At 36.5% G+C, this 17,429-nt stretch overlaps 1 protein-coding gene across 11 annotated transcripts in view; it reads left to right on the top strand.

The window, feature by feature from the left end:
• The window catches only part of SPAG9 (sperm associated antigen 9), a 158,257-nt gene that overhangs the window by 104,670 nt on the left and 36,158 nt on the right, over positions 1–17,429 (top strand). For all 11 annotated transcript variants that reach the window (XM_003817430.6, XM_008970634.4, XM_034942481.3 and 8 more), the window contains 7 exons: positions 1,449–1,570; positions 8,451–8,508; positions 9,537–9,689; positions 10,511–10,562; positions 13,922–14,052; positions 16,042–16,098; positions 17,227–17,400. In XM_003817430.6, coding sequence (XP_003817478.3) covers positions 1,449–1,570; positions 8,451–8,508; positions 9,537–9,689; positions 10,511–10,562; positions 13,922–14,052; positions 16,042–16,098; positions 17,227–17,400 — 747 coding nt within the window. The remainder of the gene's footprint in view (positions 1–1,448; positions 1,571–8,450; positions 8,509–9,536; positions 9,690–10,510; positions 10,563–13,921; positions 14,053–16,041; positions 16,099–17,226; positions 17,401–17,429) is intronic.

Genomic DNA, 17,429 nt, shown 5'->3' with positions numbered 1-17,429 from the left:
ATAATTTATTTTCTCCCCTCTTTCCTATCTCTTTTATTTTATACTAATTGCTGGCAGATTTTTTTTTTTAATCCTCATTCTTTTTTTTTTTCCAAATTCTTTTTCTTGGTTGGTACTTTTTATACCATCTTGCTATTTTACGAATGCAACATTTATTCTGAAGAAAATTAAGTGCTTTGTTTTTTTGTTGTTGCTGCTGCCTGCATTGTCTTTTTTTGCTCTTAGTGTCTCTGTCACATCCTCTTTGTTTTGGGCCCTTTCTTTTATAATAGAGGCCTTCTTTAGACATCTGGTACTCTGTGGCTGTTTTATTCATACTTAAGTAAATAATGCTGATTCTCCACTTTCCTGCCTATAACATTTAAACTTGGCTTCCATTATTAGGGAGCTGTGCCAAGAGAAGGGAGGTCTCACTGTTCTGGAGGATTGTGTCTAGGTCCTGTACCGCCTTTTGTACAGTTTTTTTAATCCTGTCCTTCTGTTTCATGTTCCTCCCTGCATGCCCTCCCTGTGGTTGCTGGTACCTTCAAGTCCTAGGCCTTTCAGGGGTTCTGGCAGCATATTGACCTCCTCCCTAAACCCCAGTGGCTTAGGTTTCAGCTTTCTCTGGTCTATTGAATCACTTTCTACTGTTTGCCCATCTGTTTTCCATCTTACAGAATTTTGTTCACATTTCATCTGCTATAGTTTCTTTTTCTATTCTCTTTGTCCTTTTGGGTGTATACCTTTTTAATTTCTTAACTTTCATTTTAGTTGAGCTTCTGAGTTATTAGGTGATAAATGACTATGTTCTCTCCACCATATTTAGCTGGAAATGGTCTACAGAGTTTTTTCTATTAATAATAGCATTCAGGCACAAACATATACACTTCCCCATTCCCCTATACACCCCTGCAAAATAGGGCATATAGTATATACACTGTTTTGCAACTTGATTAAAAAAAAAACCTTTGTATAATGGGTTTCTTTAGTTTATAAAGCTCTATTTATGTTTTTAACCTTAAAGGTAAAAATTTTAATTTTATATGTGTATAACTTACCTCATCTGTCCCCTGTTAACAGTCATTTAGGTCATTTCAGTTTTTGCCACTATGAGAAATGCTACTCTAACCATCTTTTACATACATAATTGCCTTCTTGTGACATAGGTAATCTATGGGAAGCACTGAGACCAGCACCTGGTATAGAGCAGAGGAGCTGCCATTATTGCTTGTGTTTGCTGGGATCACACAACAAAAACATTCTATAATTTCTTCACCAGCTATTTCCATGGAGCTTAGTGAGAATTTCTTAGGAAGCCTTTGAGAAATCTTTTTAAGTTATATTTTCTAGTAAACGTAAATTATAGGTAAGAAAGTCCTATGTAGCTTAGCCTATTGTATTCATTTTACAGCGTCAAAAAAGTCTTTGTCATTTGTTGATTTGGTTTTGTTGTTCTTGTTGCATAGCACTCCCACCAAAGGCATAGAGAACAAAGCTTTTGATCGCAATACAGAATCTCTCTTTGAAGAACTGTCTTCAGCTGGCTCAGGCCTAATAGGAGATGTGGATGAAGGAGCAGATTTACTAGGTATGATAGCTCATCTGAAGAAATATCATACTGTTTTTAAAATTGATTTTTTAAATGATTTAATTGAAAAGTCCTTTAAAATGTCCCCAACTGCTCAGTGATACAGGGTTATTGCCCTTTTAGGTAATTATTGGGAACATATTCTTTGTGATCATGAAAGTTTTAAATGAAAGCACCTTTGCATATGGGTATGCTTAAAACTGAATTGCATTTAAATTCATGTTTTGAATTCATACAACACAATTTATTGAACTCCTGCTGTATTTCAAAACAGATAACTACACATAAGAACATGGTGATGTGTGTGTGTGTGTGTGTGTGTATGTATGTGTGTGTGTATGGATTGATGCCTAGTTATCCCCTGGCTTACATAAATTTCATTATATTCTGTTGACTTTAATTAAATAAGAAATTATAACACTTGATTTTTCTAAGTTTTCTCAGAGTATATTATGTTTTAGCCCTATGGTAAATATAATCATTTTAAAGTTTGTGTTCTAGAAGAATACATGGTCTGAAAAGAATATTGCATTTGGCTCTTAGACTATTTGCCTGCTGACCTTTGCCAAGTGTCTTAACCTTTTTGGACCTTAATTTCTTTGTGTGTAAAATGAAGGAGCTGGACCCTAGTTCAGGAATCTGGCAAACTGCCGCTTATGGGCCAAATCCAGCTGACCCCTTGTGTGCGTGTGTAAATAAAGTTTTATTGGAACACAGACACCACCATTTACTTACTTATTGTCTGTGGTTGCCTTTGCCTACCAACAGCAGAGTTGAGTAGGCAACTGAAACCTAAAGCCTAAAATATTTACTGTCTGGCCCTTTATAGAAAGAGTTTGCCAACCCCTGCCCTAGATGATCTCTGAAGTTCCTTTCAGTGCAAGGTTCTGGCTCCTATGAATTAGTTTTGGTATACCTTCCTTATAACTTAGGACCCTATAGAAATTAAAAACTATATGGAATTAAAAATATATACCTTTGGAGATACTAAGCTAAAAAAAAATTTGTATCTATTGGTATAATTATAGTACAGATTACACTGTTCTCAAAAGGTTTCGTTTGTTAATTGTTATGACTTTGGAGTGGAGTGACATTGCTTGCATTATTTTATGTTAAATTTATTGATTGCCAGTTATGTCCTTGACATTGTAAAGTGTTTTTGAAGGAAAACACAAGTTCTATCTAAATGCCTATCTAGGCCGGTTGCAGTGGCTCACGCCTGTAATCCCAACACTTTGGGAGGCCAAGGCAAGTGGATCGCTTGAGCTCAGGAGTTCGAGACCAGCCTGGGCAACATGGCGAAAAATATCAAAATTAGCCAGGCATGGTGGAGTATGCCAGTAGTTCAGCTGCTTGGGAGGCTGAGGTGTGAGGATGGCTTGAACCCGGGAGGCAGAGGTTGCAGTGAGCCTGGGTTGCACCACTGCACTCCAGCCTGGTGACAGAGCCAGATCCTGTCTCATAAAAATGAATAAATAAATAAATAAATAAAGTATCTAGTAAGAGAGATTGAAAGTATTTTAAGTACATATAGTTAGACAGAAAGGGATTGTCACCATTAAAGTTTAAGTAAAACTTTGGAAGAAATTGAATGAATTGCGTTTCTCATGGAGGGCTAAGAAAGTTGTAATTCTTTTTTTTTTTTTTTTTTTTTTTGAGACATAGTCTCACTCTTTTGCCCAGGCTGGAGTGCCGTGGTGCGATCTTGGCTCACCACAACCTCTGCCTCCCTGGTTCAAGTGATTCTCCTGCCTCAGCCTCCCGAGTAGCCGGGACTAAAGGCGCATACCACCATGCCTGACTAATTTTTGCATTTTTAGTAGAGATGGGGTTTTACTATACTGGCCAGGCTGGTCTCAAACTCCTGACCTCGTGATTCGCCTGTCTTGGCCTCCCAGAGTGCTGGGATTACAGGCATGAGCCACCATGTCCGGCCTGAAAGTTTAATTCTTAAGGAATACTCCATTTTTATATTTAATTTTATGTTTTAATTTTAGTTTACATCAAATTATACCTGAAAAGTTTCTTTTAAGACATAATTAGTTTAAGAAACTAACTCCCTGGCAAATTTGAGGAGCAGATGAAAAAATGTTAGAAGAATTTTAAAATGTATATTCAGTGCAGTAAAATTCACCAGAATCAATATACATCACCCCACAAAATTCCTTTATGCTGTTTGTATTAACAAGAATGAAGTACTTCTGAATATAATTTGTACACTGTGTTACCTCATAATGCAGTAATGAGTAATAAAATGTTTAAGGTTGGTGGCCCCAAACTTTCTTTTCTTATGAAGTATTTAGAAGCCCCATAGTACTTAGAAATATCTGTTGTCTTTTAAATCAATTAAAAGTAATATCCTGATGCTTTGGTTTCTTTTCCACTTTGAAGATAAGAAACAGACTACAAACTATCTTTTCCATTTTGTAGATGTTGATACATTTATCTCTAGAATAGTCCAGATTAGAATATTTTAATATATTACTGTAAGTTTAGTTACTTATGAATATTTTTGGTCAAAGATGATAAATAAAAATGTTCCTGGCCGGGCACGGTGGCTCATGCCTGTAATCCCAGCTCTTTGGGAGACCGAGGTGGGCAGATCACCTGAGGTCAGGAGTTCGAGACCAGCCTGGCCAACATGGTGAAACCCCATCTCTACTAAAACTACAAAAATTAGCTGGGCATTGTGGCGTGCACCTGTAATCCCAGCTACTTGGGAGGCTGAGGCAGGAGAATTGCTTGAACCTGGGAGGTGGAGGTTGCGGAGAGCCAAGATTGCACCACTGCACTCTAGCCTGGGTGACAAAGCAAAACTCCGTCTCAAAAAAAAAAAAAAAAAAGTCCTTGGCTTCTCTTCTGTGTAATTCAGTGATAACAAATTTGAATCATTATATATGGACTCAGTACTTCAATTACTGTTTTTTTTTTGAGGCGAGATCTCACTACATTGTGTAGGCTGTCCTGGAACTCCTAGGCTCAAGGAATCCTCTTGCCTATAGCCTCCCAAGTAGCTGGGACTACAGGCATGCACCATCACGCCAGCGCAACCTTTTTCTGATTTTACTAATTTAAAAGAATCTCAACAATTTGTCCTTTATCTTGATTGGTGTCTCATTCCTCAACTTTCTTATTTAAAACTCTCTTTGCTGGGTTTCTGTGATATCAACTTGCCTGTGTCCTTTCCTGTCTCGACTCTTACCTTTTCAGTCATCTTAACAGGATCCGCTTCCTTTGCTCGTCTTTCAGGTATCAGCGCTCCTGTCCTAGGCCTGATACTTTGTTTGAGAAATCATGTTTGCTCTCATTGTTTCTTGGTTTTCATGGCTAATTACTCCCAAGTTTTTACCTCCATCTCAGATCTTTTTCTAGAGCCCAAGACTATTATTTCCTAATTGCATGCTAGACACCCTTAAGATGACTTGGAGGGCTTTACGTTTGACATGTATAAAGCTCAGTTTGTTACCTTTATTGTTCTGTCCCCCAAGGCTGCTCTTGGACCAACAGGCACTGTTTTAGTGAATGAAAGCTCTCCATCCTGCACCTCTCACTTTCCCTCACAGCCAATCACCAAGGCTTGTTTGTTCCCTCTCCTAAATGTGTGTGTGTATACATACATATATGTATATATATATATATTTTTTTTTTTCTTTTCTTGCCTTGCTTAAGTGATACATCCTCCAGGAATTCTGCCTTGATCCCCTGATTAAAGCTTAGTTTTCCCTGAAATGTATTCCCATGGCACTGCATTTTATTATACCACTCTTCATACTTTACTGTTATTTTTTAGGTACCTGTCTCCCTGGACAGACTATAAGCTCAATGTGGCTGAGACAACTGTGTCTTTGTTCACTGTTGCATATTTAGCACATAGCAACTGAGTGAATGGGATTGCTAAATAGTTCTGACAGTTTTGTTTCACCTCAAAATCGGTGATTCTTCTCCTTTTGGGATTAAAAATTCTTTACAGGTGAATTTGTAAGAGAGCAATGTACCTTTGGAAAAACACACATGTAGAACTAGATAAAATTGTGCATCTTCTCAAGGGATTACCATATAACTCTGAAGCTCATCTATGGACCTAGCTTGAGAATCAGTGTTAAAATCCAAATGAAACTTCTGTGATTTTAAAAACTGCCAGGCAGTTTTTTTTTTATTTTGCTTGTTTTTAAAAAGTATAGTTTTCAAATGTATTAGACCTAAGTTTGTGCTTCATTTAAGTCTTGAATAGAAATGAGGCCACTTTATGTTTTTCTTATAAAGAGTTATTGATCATTTCAAAATGAAATTTTAGATAATCCTATTGGTTATATATTCAATTTATACACCATATATTAAGATAACTCTTCATTGGGAATGTGTACATTTAATGTAAACTTTATTTATTTATTTTTGCGATCTCGGAAAGGCTTTATTTCTACTTCATCCGGGTCTCATGCAGACTCAAAGGCACCATCATGTATTTCCATTTGGTATCCTCATGACTTTTTGTAGTGTTTTCCCTTAAGAGTAAGCTCTGTACATTGCCAGTTAATCTTTTAACGATAATTTTAAAATGTTGTTGCTGTTGTATCATTGATGCAAAAAGACCAACAATAGAAGTAGAGTACAAGGAAATTCACAACATATTATAGTGGGACAGACATTTAGGTGATGGTGAGGACGCAGTAGCAGTATTCATGCACCCAAAGACGTGCAAGCCAAGTAGGATAATATATGGATCATACAGTGAATTTTCTAAGCCCACTGAGGACTTCGTACCTTTTCAAAAATGTCCTTTATACCCTCCAGTTTACAGAATTATCTGTCTTGTCTACTGGCTTCATGGCTGATGTAAACTTTAGAAACTATATTATAGGATTTGTTTTTCCTGTAGCACACATTTCAATTTTTTTCCTTTTTATAAATATTTACACTTAATTGTGTTTAGTTAATGGTTTCTCTACATCTCATCGATTTCTTTGTTTCCTCTCTCTCATTTTAAAGTAAATGAGTTTAGTTCTTGCTTTCTGAAAACAATCTAATTGAGATTCTCGTTCATTTTTCTCTTGGGCCGCTTACGTAGGGGAATATTCTGGTGTGTATGATTTTGAATATTTTAATATTACTGCTTTTTAAGCTAGGTGTTCTTGGCTGCTGTTCTCATCTAATGCTTTCTCATCATTTTTTTCTGCTCAACTATTTTTTTGCCTTTCATATATTTTCAGCTTTCACGCTTATCTAAGTGCTTGAGAGTTTATAGCAAACATAGTTACTATATAAACTTTTTTCAACCAGTCTACATTCTTATTTCTTCTGTCTCTATAACTTTGTTAAAAAGTTAACATTCCCAGCCATTGTATCTACAAAGGGAGAAAAAGTTAGCATTAGTGTTTAAAGCAAATATCTTGCCAAAGATCATTTTGGAGTTAGAATTTGGAAACTTTTTTGGGACTTTTATTTTGTTTTGTTTGGTTTCAGTTTGTGGATAATACATAGGTAGATGATTAATCTATTTCTGATATTTAATTCTTTCTGGTGTAAGTACCCTGATCTTTGAGAAAATTAGAATATAGACAAAATATGAGTCCAGGTACACAGAATATGTAGCATTCCTAGGTTGGCTGTTTTTGTTTTAAGTAATTTTAAATCATTTGGAAAATTACCTTTTTTAAAATAAAGGGACATGTTAACTCCTTTGTCGTATGTAGTTTTCTTTAGAAAGATTTCTTTCCTGTTTACTTGGGTTATGATTATTACTTCTTCCATTGTATGTGATTTTCCAACATTATTAGCTCACAATTCCTTGAAGATGAGTGACTGGTGGGTTTTTTTTGTTTTGTTTTGTTTTGCTTTGATTTTTTGTTTTTTGAGTGATATTCCCTAGTGTGTTATTTCATTTCTTCAGTTTCTTAGGAGAAGCAAATTAATAGCTTTCTTCTCCCTAAAGACCACTCCATTGGATCTTGCATTGGATGCTCTACGTGCTTATCTCACAGTAGTCATTAAAATGCCAAACACGATCAAAGACATTCACTCAAGTGATAACTGAACATTATTATTTTATAGGTGGCACTTTGAAGGAAAGTTTGTATTGTTAATTGAAGATTTTCAATCTAATTATAGTTAATCTTATTGTGAGAAAGAATTGGTAAAGCATTTTTTAGGTATATCAGCATCCTTATGAATGAAGGAAATCATCTTTATTTCTGTCTTTTGCACATCATTATGCATTAAATCATAACATTGTGATTCCAGATGTTTTTCATATCATGTATAAAACTTTATAGATTAATAATCTGTTTTCATGCTGTTTCTTACGTAAAACATTTCTTGTTCTTTGTTTTTGCTTTACATGGAATGCATGGGCTTTAAGACCATAATTTCTTTGGTAAGGTTTCATCTGCCTTGGGGTTCTATCTTTCTTTAGCCTTGTTTTTGCCTGTTCTCTATTAATAAGGTCTAATTTTTAGGCAAAAGCCTACAAGGTCAGATGTGATTTAGAAACAATTTCGATCCATATTAAAGCTGTTCTTTTTTACCCTATGTAATGTTGGAATATTAGAATATTTGGCAGAAAAGTCTTGATCCTTTTGAAATATTATCTATGAGAAATATAGACTAACAGATATTGAAAATTGGCCTCATTCCCTAGCAAGCCGATTCAGATTTAAAAAAGAAATAGGCCAACAAAATCTTTAGCCTTGTTCGTAATGAATAATTATTTATAATTTTATAATCTATTAAAGTAGGTCCATCAAATGAAATTATAGTCAAAATAAAATTAATAAAGGACAGATAAAATTTCTAAAATAAAACTTGTGACTATAGCTTATATTTTAAATGTATATAATTATTGATGCATTTATTTTCAAAGTCTTTATCTTTTTTCGTTTGATAGGAATGGGTCGGGAAGTTGAGAATCTTATATTAGAAAATACACAACTGTTGGAAACCAAGTAAGTATATGTGAAATTTTAACAGAAGATAAAGAATTTTCTTCTTGTCCAAGTCAATGACACTTCATCGTTTTAACATAATACTAATGGAATCTCCCTGTCCCATCTTGTTCCCCAACTCTGAGCGTGCACAGACACACACACACACACACACACACCCTAATGTTGGGACCTACACTGCCCTGTTAGATATGTTCCCTTGCCCTGTTTTTTTGTAGAAACACAGATTGTCATCTCCTTTTCACTCTATAAGTATCCATGCCTTTTTCTTAATCTTCTAAATTTGTCCTGGTTTTACACTTTTTTTGCTCCCTCCCTTAACATTTGTCTGTTTTCTTATCTCTTCTCCTGGGGTTTCTTTTATTTCCACACAAATATTTTCATGTATACTCAGCCTTCCTCTTCAGAGCTGTCTTCCATAGCTGTGCATTCTTGGGTGCAATTTGTGGAGTCTTAAGCCCTCAGACACATTTAATGGGACAGATCCCCAGTCATGTGGAAAAGCTGACTGGGTTCCTTTGTCAGTTTGCTGTGTCAGAGCAACTTTGGAACATCTGTGTATATCCAAGACAGAATGCAGTTATAATAAGGTCCTATGCCCACTATACCCAAAGGAACTGGATGTCAGGTTTTTTTCTTCAGCATAGACTGTCTTAACTTTCCAGTTTAAACTGTTTTCTCATTATTTATTAAAGGTAACATCAAGAAATAATTTTACTTTATTGATTGGGTAATATATTCTGAGGAATTATTAACAATAGTAACCTTTAGAATGCTATTTTTAAAATTTAATCTTCTCACTTTTTAGTAATTGATGGTCTGTCTTGTTTTATTCATTTGATAAATGAGTAAAAGCTTAGACTGTTGCTTTGTGTTCTTTTTGCATTTATCTACAAACAACATCGGGTAGAATGTCTTGAAGTATTAAATTATTGTCTATGGTTGTACAGTTTAGTCTACAAAGGAATAGCTGAAAGATGGAAAGAATATTTATTTGTAATGATGCACTTGAAATATGTGTTTCTTAGAAATGCTTTGAATATAGTGAAGAATGATTTGATAGCAAAAGTGGATGAACTGACCTGTGAGAAAGATGTGCTGCAGGGGGAATTGGAGGCTGTGAAGCAAGCCAAACTGAAACTAGAGGAAAAGAACAGAGAATTGGAGGAAGAGCTTAGGAAGTAAGTTTTAACTGTGTTGTTCTAAACCAAACTCTCTGCCAGTTATGCCACAAAGGGTTACAGATGTAACCCTGAGACTGAGACCTTCTGTCCACTCAAGCCTGGAAGGCCAAGAGCTGCCTGGGAGAGGGCAAAGTGCCCCAGCCCATTGCCTCTGCTGTGAGCAGGCCCCTCCAGTTGCTAGCCTGTCATCTAAATATTATTGTCTTTTGTTTTTTGTTTTTTGTTTTTTTGAGACGGAGTCTCACTCCTGTTGCCCAGGCTGTAGTGAAGTGGCAAAGCCTTGGCTCACTGCAACCTCTGCCTCCCGAGTTCAAGCGATTCTCTTGCCTCAGCCTTCTGAGTAGCTGGGATTATAGGTGCCTGCCACCACACACAGCTAATTTTTGTACTGTTAGTAGAGACAGGGTTTCGCCATGTTGGCCAAGGTGGTCTTGAACTCCTGACCTCAGGTGATCCACCTGCCTCGGCCTCCCAAAGTGCTGGGATTACAGGCGTGAGCCACTGCACCCGGCCTAAATATTGTTATTTTTTATGTCTGTAATGATGCAAAAAGAGTTAGAGACTGTTCAAACATCTTTGTTTTGATAATAAGGAAATTTAAAACATTATTTTTTTATCCCACTTTCTTTAATACCTGTTTATTTCTGAACAATGCTATGAGATGATGATACTCCACCAAATGAAGGTGGCTAAATACCCTGTTTGGGAAAAGAAAAATAATCCTTTAGTGGTAGTTAAAATTGTTGACCTACTCTTATTTTTTTGAAAAGATGAGCTCAATTCAAATAACATGTTTTGTTTTATTTTTTCCCCACTAGAGCTCGGGCAGAAGCTGAAGATGCAAGGCAAAAAGCAAAAGATGACGATGATGTAGGTTTACAATTTTGGACTTTTTTTCTTACCTTACCATGTTTTGGTGTTTCGGGAAGATCTTCCTAAGTAAGCTTTGGATATAATACTATAAAGATTTTTAAAAGTCAGGAAACATGTTTATGGTCATGAATAGGATAGCTCATGCTTCTGCATGGTATCCAGATGCTGAGCTTTCTAGCTCCATGCAGTGTGCTCATTTTCCCTCTGTGCCTCTGTGCTCTTACCTGTATTTGCATGTTCAAGTTTGAGGACCAACTGGGACATTTTGGGGTTTTTGGTTGTTGTTATTGTTGTTTCGTTTTAAATTTTGATTTAGAAATATGAAAGCTTAATAATAAAAATTATTTAACAGTATTAAAAAGATGAAGTCTAGAACTTTAGTACTAGTCAATTAGTTCATATTGTTGTGAACATAAGTACAGAAGAATAAATATGAGCTTCTTGCTAATATCCTTAGCATACCCCTAGTCTTTTTTTTTTGAGACAGAGTCTCAGTCTGTCACCGAGGCTGGAGTGCAGTGCTGCGATCTCAGCTCACTACAACTTCCACCTCCCAGGTTCAAGCCATTCTTGTGCCTCAGCCTCCCGAGGAGCTGGGACTACAAGTCTAATTTGGCTAATTTTTTGTATTCTTAGTAAAGGTGGGATTTTGCCTTGTTGGCCAGGCTGGTCTCTCTAATTCCTGGCTTTAGGTAATCTACCCCGGTCAGCCTCCCAAAGTGCTGGGATTACAGGTGTGAGCCACCCAGCCCAGCCTCATAATCATTCTTATAACAAATGTTTGCAGGTCAAAAATCAGACCAAAGATATGTGGTTGTTTTGGACAGAATGATCACTTGGTGCCCCTTCAGTCTCTGTTTTTTAGTATCTTATGTAATGATACACACAAAAACATGTAAGACATGCAGGTTATGAATCATAATAAATTAACATTGTGAACCTACCACCCAATCTGATAATTAGAACATTACTAGACATTGAACTATTCTGTGTTCCTCCCCTGCAGAGAAAGCTGCTATCCTATATTTATCATTTGCTTAACTTAAAAAAAAAATTTTATCATATCACATATGTATATATGGTTTAATTTTTCCTTTTTTGTGTTTCACACTATATTTAGTCTTGGAGACCAGCTTCTTTTCCTCAGTGGCATGTTTTTGAGATTCATCCATGTAGTACAGTGCTGTAGTTATCATTCATATTCACTACTTTATGATATCCCATTGAATGAATAGTCACAATTTATGTATTTATTTTCCTGTTAAGGAATATTTAGTTTATCTCAGCTTTTTACAATGCTGTTGTTACAAACATTACAGTACAAGTCTCCAGGTGGGCAGGAGCAGTAGCCTTTCCAGAGTACATACCTACTAGTGGGCTTGCTGTGTTATAAACTTAAGATCTTTATCATTTGTTGTTTAACTTTATTGAAAGGAGAGGCCCAGTTTCTATAACAGAACAACAAAGGAGGAGGACTGCTAAGGGCTAAGCTTAGTGTCTTTCTTATGTCCCAAACCTTTCAGCTTTGATCCAAAATGTGGATAATGAAAGCCTATAGGACGTTGACTTGAGCCATGTTCCCTTGAGGTCTTACCCCTGTGCTTACTCTATATTCACATACTCTGTCTAAGAGTAATTCTGGCTAATACAATTGTCTCCATCTGTTTGCATTTATGTTGGTATTTTAGCGACTCTTATAGTTGAGTACCTTGGTAACTAGGTAATAAGTTTACCCTTAATGCTGGTCTTGGGTGAGTATGTGGTTTGGTAATTTGAGATAAATGGAACTAACTTATAACTATTTTCTGAGTGACGATTGTTACAGAGCATGAATTAAAATAATGGTAGAGCAACATTTTTAGGTGAAACTTACAATAGTGTATTAAATCTATGTAGATAACAATTTTGGTTTTAGTTTAAAATCTGCACTATCCTTTATTTTTATTTTAGTATTATTACTATTTTTTAGAGACAGAGTCTCGCTCTGTCACTCCTCCAGGCTGGAGGAGTACAGTGGCAATCATATCCCACCACAGCCTTGAACTCCTGGGCTCAAGTGATCCTCCTGCCTCCGCCTCCCAAGTAGCTGGAACTACAGGTGCATGCCACCCCACCTGGCTATTAATTTAATTTTATTTTTTGTAGAGCCAGGGTCTCACTATGTTGCCTAGGCTGGTCTTGAACTCTTGGCCTCAAGCAATTCTATGCTTTTTTTTTTTTTTTTTTTTAACTTCAGCCTCCTGAGTAGCTGGGACCAAAGTTGTGCGCCACCCCATACGTGGCTAATTTTTTATTTTCTGTAGAGATGGGATCTCACACCACATTGCCAAGGCTGGTCTCAAATTCCTGGGCTCAAAGTGATACTCCCAAAGTGCTAGGATTATAGGCGTGGACCATCGTGCCTGGCCCTACTGTTTGTTTTTGTTGTTGTTGTTGTTTTATTTTTTAAAGACAGGATTGCACTCTCTTGCCCAGGTTGGACTGCAGTGGTATGGTCATGGCTCACTGCAGCCTTGACCTCCCAGCTGAAGCAATCCTCCTACCTCAGCTTCCCAAGTAGCTGGGACTACAGGTGTGTGCCACCACTCCTGGCTACAGGGTTTTACTATGTTGTCCAGGCTGGTCTCAAACTAAGCTCAAGCATTGTACCCGCCTCAGACTCCCAAAGTGCCGCGACTACAGGCGTGAGTCACTGCGTCCAGCCCCCTACTATTCTTTTTATTTTTTAGCTTTATTTTTTATATATTTTTAAGAACCATGAGAACAGACCCACACTACTCTTTATGATTTCTTTATAATATGTTCAAATATCTGTGTATATATTCAAAAATTAAATTGCTGCCTTTTATCCTTGTAGTCATGAGTGATTATTTAAATCTCTTTGTTGGCTGGGCACAGTGGCTTACACCTGTAGTCCCAACACTTTGAGAAGCTGAGGCAGGAGCACCACTAGAGTCCAGTATTTCAAGATGAGCCTGGGCAACATAACGAGACCCTGTCTCTACAAAAAAATTTAAAAATTAGTCAGGCATGTTGACATGTACCTGTAGTCCAAGCTACTCAGGAGGCTGGGGTGGGCAGATTGCTTTAACCCAGGAGTTCCAGGCTGCAGTGAGCTATGATTTCACCACTGCACTTCAGGGTGGGCAACAGATCAAGGCCCTGTCTCAAAAAATATATTAAAAAAAAAAAAGTCTTTGTTGATTTTGTTTTTATAAGGCCATTTTTCTTTAAATGATCTACTAGATTAAAAATTAAGGAGTGTTTAAAAACTGAAAGATTTTGCGTAACTCTGAGATGAACACCAAGACATTTATAAGCTTCCAGAATGATATGTCATTTTCTTGTCATTATAGAGTGATATTCCCACAGCCCAGAGGAAACGGTTTACTAGAGTAGAAATGGCCCGTGTTCTCATGGAGCGAAACCAGTATAAAGAGAGATTGATGGAGCTTCAAGAAGCTGTTCGATGGACAGAGATGATTCGGTTTGTATGACAAGCACTCCATTATTTTCCTACTATTATTTTGTAGGTTTGAATATTCCTTCATGTGGAACTTAAGATCCACATCCTGCCCTGTAAGATCCAAGCCCCTTTCTCTGTTTACTAGGAGAGACTTTTTAAAGTAACACTCAGAATTAGCAACAGAATGTGATCAAAGGAGGTGCTTTTTGGGCCAGTAAGGGATCTTGGAGGATGTTACTACGACCTCTAAAAGGCAATTATTATTACTTAGGAATGATGGTCATTTTTCAAGTATAGAAATCAATACTACTTCCCCAGTAATGTCAGGAAAAAATCACAATTTCATATGCAACACAGGAAAATAAATTATTTTGACTCAGTGTCTTTCTGTAAAATACTCTTGCTTGATTTCTTTCTCTCTTTTCTAACTGTTCATGCCAAGTACACCCTTCCATTGGTATCTTTCAGTCAGAGGGCTCTTAAATCTCACCCAATGCTGCCATCTAATGGTCGTAGTCTCAGTAATAGTGTTTATTTAATTTAGAAAGAACTGAAAAGTTTGTAAATGAGCTGCCCCCTAATTTACCCATATTTTTGAGTTTGGATTGTCATATCAGATTTACCAATAATAGTATGCATTGACATGTTGTTTTTAAGTTTATGAACACATTCTCTAATTGCCAACTTTTACTTCTTTAGGATTATCATTTATTTCACAGTTTATGTACCCTTTACCAATGTTATATTAGAATCAAGTGTTTTAACATATCATTTTACAATTTGCTGTAATTGTAATTGCTTATAACTGCCCATAAGGAAGATCAGTATTCTAATCTATATTTATTAGATAAGGAAACTAACCCACTAGAAAGTGTATGTTCTTAACTGCAGTATTTAGTGGATATCGAATAAATAATAAGTAAATATTCAAAAAACTGAAAGTGGACCTTATTTATTTATTTATTTATTTATTCATTTATTGAGATGGAGTCTTGCGATGGAGTCTTGCTCTGTGCCCAGGCTGGAGTGCAGAAGTGTGATCTCGGCTCACTGCAACCTCCACCCCCTGGGTTCAAGCAGTTCTGCCTCAGCCTCCCTGGTAGCTGGGTTTCCAGGTGTGCGCTACCATGCCCAGCTAATTTTTGTATTTTTTAGTAGAGACAGGGTTTCACCATGTTGGTCAGGCTGGTCTCGAACTTTTGACCTCAAGTGATCTGCCCGCCTCGGCCTCCCAAAGTGCTGGGATTACAGGTGTGAGCCACTGTGCCCAGCTGGACTTCACTTTCCATTGCTGTTTTTAACTCTAGCAGCCAAGTGGTAGTCAACAAATTAAAGGAAATAGTAGCTTTCTTTTAACTACTTCACTGAAGTAAAGAATGTTTTTAATTTAGTTCATAACAAAAAAGTAGTGAAAAGAGAGCTCTGATTATGATGGCAGAATCCCTACCACCTCATAAATCAATTTGGAATATCTTATTTTCTGAAATTTTGTTGAATCACCTGTCAATCCAGTTTATCCTCTTCCCTGCTGTGGTTATCTTTCCAGTGATGGAAAAGTTTTAGTCTTGTGAAAAATGACCCCTCAGGACGCCAAAGTTTCAAGCTATTTTGTGAGAGCTCCGAGTATAGATGATAGAGACTTTTATGTAAAGATGGGAATTTACAAGGCAATATTTTAATAAAAGGGAAAGTTAGAGGGTATCTTTTCAATAAAAAATTTTAAATATCATTCAGGCATGTTGGCTATCTGTCTAGCACATATTACAATCCTCGTCGGTAGACTAAGCTCTTTGAGGGAGGGATGATATTTTATTTTTCTTAGTAGAATTAAAGTCAATCTTTAGCAGATTGACTGACACATGGTAGGTCAAAGTAACTACAGTATTTATTGAACTTAATTGTTGACTCCCCTCTGTGTATCCCATGAACTTCTTGGGTCTCTTGTTCTTCAGAAAGAAAGGTAGAATACCTCACTGATAAATGTTTCTTTTCTTTTCTTTTTGAATGTAGGGCATCACGAGAAAATCCAGCCATGCAGGAAAAAAAAAGGTCAAGCATTTGGCAGTTGTAAGTATTGAAAAACAAAGATGTTAGACAGCACATGAGACAAGAAAATTACAGTCAAAATTTATTTCCAAGAATGATTTTATGTCCATTTTCTTTCCTTCATTTTTTTTTTTAAACTAGGGGTAATGGTTAAGTAGCTAAACTGAACTGTTTTTTTTTTTTTTAAATATATAGTGTGCCAACTCGGTAAGGCTCTTCTCAAGGACAAAAAATATGATATCGTAAGCTGCATCATGTTGATTGTGCATTTGTTGCAATCCTCTGCCAAATTTAAATAATGGGGAATTATTTAGAGACTTGAAAATGACCTGGATCCCCGTTAAATAAGTTTCTGATTGGCTGGTTTTGTGATTGTAAGAAACTTTACAAAGTGAAGATGAGAAATTTAGTGCTTGTAGGGTTTGAGTAATATTGTGTATGTATTGAGCTTGAGTTATGTTTGTGCTAGAAGTACTATGTGTTTACTGTGATTAAAACTTACCCTTTTTTGGTGAATCTGCTATTTAATGGAAGTGTCAATTAAAAAAGAAATAGACACGAAAGTAGTTGTTTAAATTGAGCTTAATCACAAAATGTATAAAATGTGTGTTAACATGGTAATATGTGTTCCAGTACTTGATTATAATAAGCTGTTTTTAGAACTGGCATACTAAGCTTCCATTCACATCACACAGCCATAACCTTGCGGTTTAACAATCGCTCTTACCTTGCACCAAGTAGGAGCTAGCAAAAAAACCATTTTATATCACATCACACAGCCATAACCTTGCTGTTTAACAATTGCTCTTACCTTGCACCAAGGAGGAGCTAGCAAAAAAACCAAAATATATTTATTCAGTAGGAGAAGTTTCCTCTATTTAAGAGCTTCTTGCTTTCATTATACAAATTGCTAGTTAAAGAACAGGCACCCGCCATTCTAAGCAATAGTTTCTCTTCACTGAATGTCTGAGTTTGGCTACGAGTTACTGCTAAGGCTGCAGCGTATGACTACAAAAACAGTTTTTGCCAATTTCTAACTCATTGCCTTGTAAAAGTACTCTGAAATTTTCTTCAACATTAAAGTTTGTGGAAAATCAAGGATTGTTTCTCATAGTACATGTGACACACAGACATACTTTCTTCTTTTAGTTTCAGCCGACTTTTCAGCTCCTCAAGTAACACGACTAAGAAGCCTGAACCACCTGTTAATCTGAAGTACAATGCACCCACGTCTCATGTTACTCCGTCCGTCAAGAAAAGAAGCAGCACCTTATCTCAGCTCCCTGGGGATAAGTCCAAAGCCTTTGATTTCCTTAGTGAAGAGTAAGTCTTTTCCAAATTAATCATTATAT

Source organism: Pan paniscus, chromosome 19, assembly GCF_029289425.2.
Source record: "Pan paniscus chromosome 19, NHGRI_mPanPan1-v2.0_pri, whole genome shotgun sequence".
Lineage (NCBI taxonomy): Eukaryota > Metazoa > Chordata > Mammalia > Primates > Hominidae > Pan > Pan paniscus.
Note: the sequence above shows the minus strand (reverse complement) of the source record. Positions and strands in the feature narration are given on the sequence as shown.